At 42.4% G+C, this 9,120-nt stretch overlaps 1 protein-coding gene across 1 annotated transcript; it reads left to right on the plus strand.

The window, feature by feature from the left end:
* Positions 1 to 685: 685 nt before the first annotated feature.
* LOC113011382 (uncharacterized) lies at positions 686 to 4,113 on the plus strand (the record flags this gene model as incomplete). The annotated part of the gene is made up of 6 exons (XM_026150914.1): positions 686 to 722; positions 802 to 1,071; positions 1,152 to 1,391; positions 1,481 to 1,702; positions 1,865 to 1,990; positions 4,010 to 4,113. Coding segments are annotated over 6 exons (933 nt in total), but the record flags the coding sequence as incomplete, so codon positions are not given.
* Positions 4,114 to 9,120: the final 5,007 nt, after the last annotated feature.

The following is a 9,120-nucleotide window of genomic DNA, read 5'->3' on the forward strand; positions in this document are numbered from 1 at the left end:
AGACTCTGTGGGAACTGAAATCAGCCCGTCATCGATGCAGAAGTGTCTCTCGACAAAGTGTCTTGTGTCTGCTCCAAAGTTTGTCTCGCCTTCCCAGGTGGCTCGTCATAGGTAATAGATGGTTACTACTGGTGACGGGCTATTACCAAAAATATGCACCCGGGCGTGGTCTTCCTGCACTTTGTCACATGAGTAGAAGTAATCAACAAGTTTTTATTCGTTTTTATTCTTATGAGCACGAGAGAGAGAGAGGGGGGGGGGGGCAGGTACACAGTCACTAAAGATAAATAGCACAGCATTTAGTTGAATAGACGTTAAAAGAGAAGGTGTTTCAACAGCTGTTGTCTGCACCCTTGACACAGGAGAACAGAAGACTTCACCACCAGGACCTCCCCACCAACTGGGTGTCACCAACTTTCTCACAACACCTCACTGTGACCTACACAGATAACCAGTGTGCAGCTTTGAAATATAACATCCAGAGTCTATGTGACAAATGGCTAAACAAGTGCCATCATAGCAGGGTGAAGGGTGGACATGGTAACATAGAAGATGCTCTCCCAGGCCTACTACTGCCTTCTGGTCATAATGTCCACTCTCTTTCAGTGACCTCTCACCTTTAATATCCTATGGCCTTCATTGACCTCTGACTTTCAGTGACCTCTGACCTCCTGTTGCAGGTGTGTGTGTGCTGCTGCTGTCTGCACTGACTGTTTGTGCAGGTGAGTAGATGAAGTGCACCATGGTCCAGGACAAACACTGAGTGTAAACACTGATAGAAACTGTCCGTCTGTCCTCCAGTCTCTCTGAGCGTCAGTCCAAACCTTCAGCAGTTCTTCACAGCAGCCTCAGTGTCTCTGACATGTGACGGTCAGCTGGGCTCTGATGGATGGACGGTGAAGAGGGACACAGGAAGTGGGACTGAGTCATGTGGAGCAGGTGGGCGGGGCTTCGGGAGGATAAATGGTCCATCCTGTTTGATTGATAAGCAAAGCGAGCCAATCAGTGGAGTTTACTGGTGTGAAGGTGAAGCTGGAGAGAAGAGTGAAGAAGTCAACATCACTGTATCAGGTAATGAAGTCTTTCATTTCATCAGACTAACAGCAGACTGTTATACCACCTCTACATCACTCTGTGGGTCTTTTCCTCAGATAAACTTGTGATCCTGGAGATCCCTGCACTTCCTGTGAGGACAGGAAGTGATGTCACTCTACGCTGTAAGAAGAAAAATGGTGGCACAGCTGCAGCTTATTTCTACTTTAATGGACGTCCTGTTGGACCTACATCAGAGCACAAAATCACCATCAACGTGCAGCAGTCTGATGAAGGTCTCTACTGGTGTGCTACTGATGAGTTTGGATCATCTCCTCAGAGCTTTCTGAGGGTCAGAGGTCAGATCACTGACATCACTTCCTGTTTAAAGCCAATCTGCTGAGCTGATGATAAACTGACTGAACCAGCTTCCTCATCTCTCCTGCAGGTCCTTCAACCACAGCCTTGTTTACAACAACAAAAGAAGCAACAACAACCATAACGTCACTCACAAACACTCATATCTCCTCTTCTTCTACCCTTCTTTCTCCTCCCCCTTCTCCCTCTCCCCCCTCCTCCCTCATATCCCCAATTGTAGCTGCTATAGGTTCCCTGGTGCTATTGGTTCTGGTTCTGTTTGTACTTCATCTTCTGTGGAAGAAACGCACAGGTATGGCGTCTGTCTCAAATTTTCATCTAAAGTCATCATCTTGGACACATCAAGACAGCCTCCATCAGCGTTTCTATTTTTAGAACACTTAGAAAGTAGATTCAGACTAAAACTCCACAGACACAAATACTAGTATTCTTTCAGATCACTTCATCTTTGCAGGGAGATACCAGTCAGCTCCAGTAAATGATGTCACCTATGCTGAGGTCACCAGTAGAGCCTGGACCAATAAGACTCCAGCCAGCGAACCTGAAGTACTTTACTCCAGTCTGAGGACAAACACTGCAGGTACACATTCACCTGTGTTCTAGCGAGGGACATCAATGAGAGATAAACCCAAAAGTAGTTTTCATCGGGCTTGTAAAATGTGGTCAGTGAAACAATGAGAATCTTCTTCTCACATTTATCAAACTAGTGTTTTGAAAGTGGGACCTGAATGCAGGTGCAGTTCACTCTTCAGGTTCCTGTTTTCTCAGTAAAACCTGTCACTGGTTTCATAATTAAAGCTGTACTGTGGTTTCGTTGGTCAGTTCAGTGTTTATAACATGAGGCAGTCAGCAGAGAGAGACGTGGCACTGAGACAGGAAATCCTGCAGCTTAAACAGATATGATCGGTGTTTCATGGGAGTCAATTCAGGTTTGTGTGTATGACACAGTGTAACAGGAGCAGTCGGCCTGAACTGAAGATTAAAAATAATCTGAGCGGATTTGGTTTGTTTTTAATCCAGATGTATCTTTTCAAAAATAAATCGGAGAAGCACACGTTGGACAGTTTAATAAAAATACTGTACAAACCAGCAAACCAGCAAAATTAGGAAAATAACAACCAGTACAAGGTGAGAATGTACTGCTCGCGTTCTGACTCTAATCTGAGGAGCAAAAACACATTTTAAGACATTATTTAAAGACAGGCAGCGAGTGGGCTGAACTAACAAGGGCAGGGTGATGCTTCCACAGTTTAGGCTACAGCTGAAAAAGCCCAGTCAGCTCTCACTTTGAGTCACGTTTTTGGGACTAGCAGGAGAAGCTAGTTCAGTGACCACATTATTTCTTTTATTGCCATGTAAATCTGAGGGTTATACACAGTAGTAGCAGTAATCAGATGTAAAAGCACATAAATAGTGAAGTCACCTGAGTCAGTAGTTCATATTTCCCGGAGTCGAGCGTTCATTCACCCACATCAAAACAGGTGCTGCTGGTGTGGTTAACTGCTGAGAGAAGCTCTCTGTGACGGAGCTTCTTTGTTGAGATCAGTGGGAAATGATCAAAGGTAAAACACATAAACCATGAAGTGTTTTATGTGTTTAAGATCAGTCTAGCAGCTATTTGAATGTTGTGGACTCTGTAGAGATAAACAGTGTCTGAGAGTAGAGAGAGTGCATGTCAGCAGATACCGGTGCTGAGATACAGGACTAAACAAAGGAAGATGTAAAGTTACCACACAGCAAAAGATGTTCTTAACTTTGTTTCTTGTCTTCATCTCTTTGTGTGACTAGTGTTTAAAGTGAAACAAAATGAGTTCTTTTTCAGAGAGAGATTCATGAAGCCCCTCACAACGTCTTCATAAGAATTAAGATTTCTCTGCAGGATTATTATTAAATGAAAACAATATATATTTGAATTCAGTTCAGCAGGCAAACAGGGTTGATGGGAAATCCAAGTTCAGTGAGTTGTAAATAAATCCCAGATATTCAGTCACTCATTGGCATGTTCTTGTCTTGATGATGTCATCCCAAAAACACACATGACCAATGCTGACATCATCACTCAGACCCCTGAGAACACAGGTAGGGAGGCTGCACCTATATGACTCATGTCCCAGTGTTATTACATGCTGAACTATCGGGGCGACTGTGGTTCAGTGGATTGGGAAGCTCCTCTATAAGTGGAAGGTCGCCGGTTTGATCCCTCCTGCTCTCTCTCTGTCCTGGTGGTTGTGTCCTATGGCAAGACACTTCCCCTACCGCCTACTGGTGATGGCCAGAGGGGCCGATGGTGCGATATGGCAGCCTCGCTTCTGTCAGTCTGTCCCCGGGCAGCTGTGGCTACAACTGTAGCTGCCTCCACCAGTGTGTGAGAGTGACTGTGGAACTGTACTTTGGGTGCCTAGAAAAGTGTTATATAAATGCAATCCATCATTAACTTTTTTCTCTTTAAGCTTCAGTTTAAAAATTAGGTTTAAAGTTTCATATATTTGTTACATACATATACATTTTAATTAGGTTTTAAAGTTGGTAGGACAATAAATGCCTCACCCTTCTCGTGACCTGCCCCATGACTGCACACTCAACTGTCCCATTTTTACAGAAGCTAAAGGAACCACAGACACCACAGAAGAAGTGTAAACAGGAAGCTGAGGACAGACCTGCAGACTTCCTGTGGACAGTCTCACTCTGTTAGTCACCGTGGGAACATTTACAGGCAGTCATCAGCTTCCTCCTTTCTTCATTCACTCCCATTCATTCACACAGTGATGTCATTGTGGGAGCAAGTTCCTCCTGAGCAACCAGGATTGACGGGGAACTAAAGAAATCGACCTGCTGCTGGTTTGAGTCTGTGCAGCTTGAACTCTGACAAAGGTCTACTGCGAGGTGAAGAGTCGTCACTTTCAGGAGCTGCTTCCATCATTTCAAACTGATCAATACTCTGAACTTATGAACACTCATGTTTGACACAGAGTGTCCTGTGATGGTCCTCAGTCTTTGAGCTAGTTTTTGTGTTTGTTATGGACTATGTGTTTATTTGTTCTCTTGTTTCAATGACCTTTGTTCTGGTTCTCTATTGGTGTCTCTTGAGCTCAGGTTCCCTTATTTTTTAGAGTCGTCATTATTTATATTTCTTAATCTCTATTTCTTCTTGTTCATGTTTATTTCCTTCGTGTCCAGTCTGTGCCAGCCTCTTCTCTGTGCTTTGTTATTCTTTCAGTCTCTCCGCTCACGTACCTGCGTTTGTCTGTTTTCTCTGTGTTCTGTCTCATTGTGTTTGTAATCCCATCTCTGTGTTTAGGTCCTCAGTCTCCCTTGTGCCTGTTTTGCTGTGTTCTTCTGTGAGTTCTATGTTTCCTTCGTCGTTTCCTATTTATATTCTCTAATTTTCTTTCTTTGTTTTTCTTGTATTTTTATGTTTCTTTCTGAGTATCTTTTAACGTTAATAACGCTGCCTCTTTTAGCCGACCCCTTTGTTTCCAAGTCCTGCATTTGGGTCTTGCCTCTGCCTGCCACACAGCTGTTCATGACAGGCACAGAAAACGATTTTGAGCCTAGAAGTAATAAATCCATGAACTTGTTTTTCAGCATCACTCTGAGACAGGATATTTCTAATTTTAGAGATGTTGTTCAAATGAAAGAAAGCAGTCCTACATATTTGTTTAATATGTGCATTAAAGGACATGTCCTGGTTAAAAATGACTGGTTTCATCTCAAAGCTGGCCAGTTGGACAGGAAACAAAACAAGATGTTATTTACATATGAGCATCACACTTTACCTGAAACACACAAAGAATCTTTCTAATAATAGAAAACAGTTTCAAAGCTGCAGGATTAAAGTGATGAAAGTTTGTGATTTAAATTTGTCTCATAAACATCCAAAACCTGCTGAAGGTTCAGTTCAGTTAGTATCTGTAACATGACGACTGAACATGAAGGCAGACGACCTGTTGTCATCAAACAGGAAACCACAGCTGCTGTGTTTAGCATCGCTCCTGCTGATTGGGTCTGTTATGTAGACGATGTTTCCTCTATTAAGAACAAATTTTCCACTGTGTGGACAGAGTCGATAATCGTCCTGTGTCTCTCAGAGTTTCATTGTTTGGTTTTCAGTCTAAATGTTGCCATCAGTCACTGTCAGTCTGGGCACCGAACCTTAAACACGCATGTCAAAAATAAATCTAAATTAGTAATGCATAAACAGCAAACCAGCAGGATCTCTCTGTGCACTGTGAACGCTGACTGAGGCTCATGTGATGCAGTGGGTTGTCTTCTAAATGTGTCTTCTTGTCTGCATGCTGAAGTATTCTTAGGCAAGATACTGAACCCCAAATTTCTTCTGACGCCTCCATCCAAACGTGAGTGTCTGATAAAGGTGCTTAGAAAGCAGTGTGTGAATAGCTGAGTCTTGAGTGCTCAGCTGGATTAGAGCAGTAGCAGCAGTTCGTTTACACAGACAACCAGTTTACATGTATAAATGATGATCAGTGAACTGCCATCACTCGTGGTTGAAGCGTTTCTTATGTAGAGCCGGAAAATAAACCACAAGCTTGAACACTAATTTTACTGACCTTTATCTGTGTAGCCTTCCTGTATTGAGCTTGGCAAGGACTAAATGTCATCTTTTCATTTCCAGTCAATTTTATTCATATAGCGACCAATCACAATAACAACCACCTTTATATTGTAAGGTAGACCCTACAGAGAAAACCCGAACAATCATATGATCATCTGACCAGACCATATTTCACTGGCTTCTCTAAATGTTCAGCAAACTTTAAATGCTCTTCATCATGCTTTTTCTTCAGCAATGGCACCATGGATGGTGACCTACATGCCATGCCTTCTTGAAACAATTGTACCTGCTGATTCCAGGTTTTTCTCTAGCACCTTGGCTCTTCAACGACTCTTCTGATCATTATTATATATGGTGAAATGATGTTCTTTCCACCTCTGCATTAAGAACCCAACAGTGCTCACTAGAACCTCCAGTAGTTTAGAACCAATACCTTCAGTATGTTTTGCAACAATACGGTTGTGAAGGTTTTGAGACAGCTCACTGGTTTTACCCATCATGAGATGTTTCTTTTGTGACACTTTGGTAATGACACAGATCTTTATAGGTCATCAGTTGGGACTGAACCTGCTAATATTAATTTGTAATAACTGTCAGGATGGCTTTCAATTATTGATAAATTTCATTTGCCATGAATCATGATTTCCTATGTCTCATTGCACCTTCCTTTTGTTTTTCTCTGTTATTTCTCATTATTACACGTTAACCCCTGACCTGAACTTTCAAAGGTGAGTGATAAAACATTAATTGAATTACAATATTATACAAAGAACAGAAGTCTCCTTCCACAGTCTCCGTCTACAGTCTCCGTCCACAGTCTCCATCCACAGTCTCATGCAGGGATGAGAGATGTTGTGCATAATAGCCCACCCACCTCCTTTATGGGGTCTAGGGGACTGTCCAGGACAGAGCTGGCCCTCTTCACCAGGCTATTTAGCCGTTACCTGCCCCTCTCTCTGCTGCCGCCTCCACAGCAGAGCTCTGGATAAAAGATTGCAGACATCCTCAGTAATGTCCTGCAGACTTCAGCCTGTCAGCACAGTCGACTTTGGTCCTGGTGCCGAGTTTGAGTGTTTTCTGAGCAGTCCAGGTTATCATTAAGGTGAACACCCAGCAGCTTGTACGTGGTGACCACCTCCATGCCCAAACTTTGGATGAGGTGTGGTTTGCTCGGGAGGTTGACCACCACCTGCTCCGTCTGATCATTTGCCTCAGATACACATCCAAGGATGGCTGTATCAACGGATTCAGTTTATCTGCCCACCAGTGACAGATGTGGATTCTTCATGCTCAAAGACTATTTCCAAGACGTTTCTCCTGTCTATAATAATGCCGTGTGTGTGTGTGTGTGTTTACCTTTGCTGTTTTTATATTTTGTCTGTCATCTCTCCCCCTTGCCTGTGATATTTTACCCACTGACTGTCTTACTGTTCAGAACTCAGGCCTGGATTACAGCTGGACTTCAGCTTCAGTGTGTTTGTGTTTGAGTCCCGTCATTGTTTTAAAAGAAATGAGAGGACTACAGTTCACTTTTTTCTCATTTACATACTTCTTATGGTAAAAGTCTGGTGCAAACATACACTTGGTCCTAAAACAAAAAACAATTCTCTCTTTTGGCTTTAACTATGCGAGAATAACCTGCGGCATTTGAGAACTTATCTTCCAGATCAACATGCACAAACCTGTCTGACTGTTTCTGTAAGCAAAACCAGTGTGTGTGTGCTTGTGTAAATATGTGTGTGTGTCATAAGTTTAAAAGAAACTTTTCGTACCGTACAGGAGGATCACAAACCAATCCAAAATCTTCATGTTGCTATACATAGAGTAGACATCTACAAAGTTAATCTTCAACCTGAACCTACTCAGAGATTAAATAATCCTGCCAAGAAGCCAAAGGTGTTTTCATGCTGCTCTCCATGTCACACAGCACACCTGTGGATTGCTTTCATTCAGGAAGAGGAAACACTTTTTTAAAAGCAGGAGGAGGAGGAGTGTTCACAAAAGCCTCAGCCAGTAAAGAAGAAACTGTTTGAATGAAAGAAGCATTCATTAGAGTAAAAACCTAAATAACCTATTTGCACGTTTAAAAACTTCCTGCTTCAAATCTGTGATTTTAATCTGTTATGCATAACTTTAATCATGACACTTTTTCAACATGAAACACTAAAATTAAATGTTTCCAGTTTTGGATCTGTTGATTCCCACTCTCTTTTAACTATTTTCCCACCATCTAAGTGCATCTAAGCACAGCTGGGATTGATCTTTATTTTCACTTCTCTTTAAATGTAACTTTTAATCATAAATATTATAGGATAGATTTAAATTCTAGTTACAAAACTGAAGAAAACAGCAAAAACAACAACAAAAAAATGCCATTCACATGTAATACCTGTACAGCCCACCAGAGGGAGTGATACTCAAATCAAACACAGCAAAGGCTGATGGTGACAAGTGGGAGTTCATTCAGTAACAGAAAGGAACTGAGTGGGTGACACTTCATAATGGCCACTGTTATTTAACTGTGAATTATAGGTGTTAATTTAACTTTACCATACTGCATGATACCATCTTTATTTATAAAGCCCTTTAAAATAAAACCAGGGTTCACAAAATGCTGTACATGCCAGCAAAGAAATGTGTTTTAAGAAGAGTTTAAAACTCAGAAAGAGAAGAAGCCTGCCTAATGTGCAAGGGCAGATCGTTCCACAACTTTGGAGCTGCTACAGCCAAAGCAAATTAATGCTTACTAAGGGAGTGGGAAGGTGTATTTGGCTGTTGCATCTCAGAGAGGTGGGGGCAGGCTATAAGAGATTTAAAAACAAATAGAGAACTTTAAGAAGGACCCTAAAATGTACAGGTAGTGTCATGGTCTCCGTGCCTGCCCGGCCGGCCCCACAAGGCTGCATGTGGTGTTTGGTTTTCTCTCTCTCTGCCTGGGCGGAGCTCACTGTGGGCTCCCGCCCTTGGCCCACACACCTGACAACAATCAGCTGTCATCACCTGGAGCACTATTTCAGGCTGGAACACAGATCCTCTCATCGCTGGATGATTGTACTACAGACGTTAGTGATTCTCCCAGCTCCTGTGAACCTGTGCTTGAGTATACCTGTGATTCGTGATTTGTGAGTGACTTCCCT

Source organism: Astatotilapia calliptera, chromosome 3, assembly GCF_900246225.1.
Source record: "Astatotilapia calliptera chromosome 3, fAstCal1.2, whole genome shotgun sequence".
In the NCBI taxonomy this organism is placed as follows: domain Eukaryota; kingdom Metazoa; phylum Chordata; class Actinopteri; order Cichliformes; family Cichlidae; genus Astatotilapia; species Astatotilapia calliptera.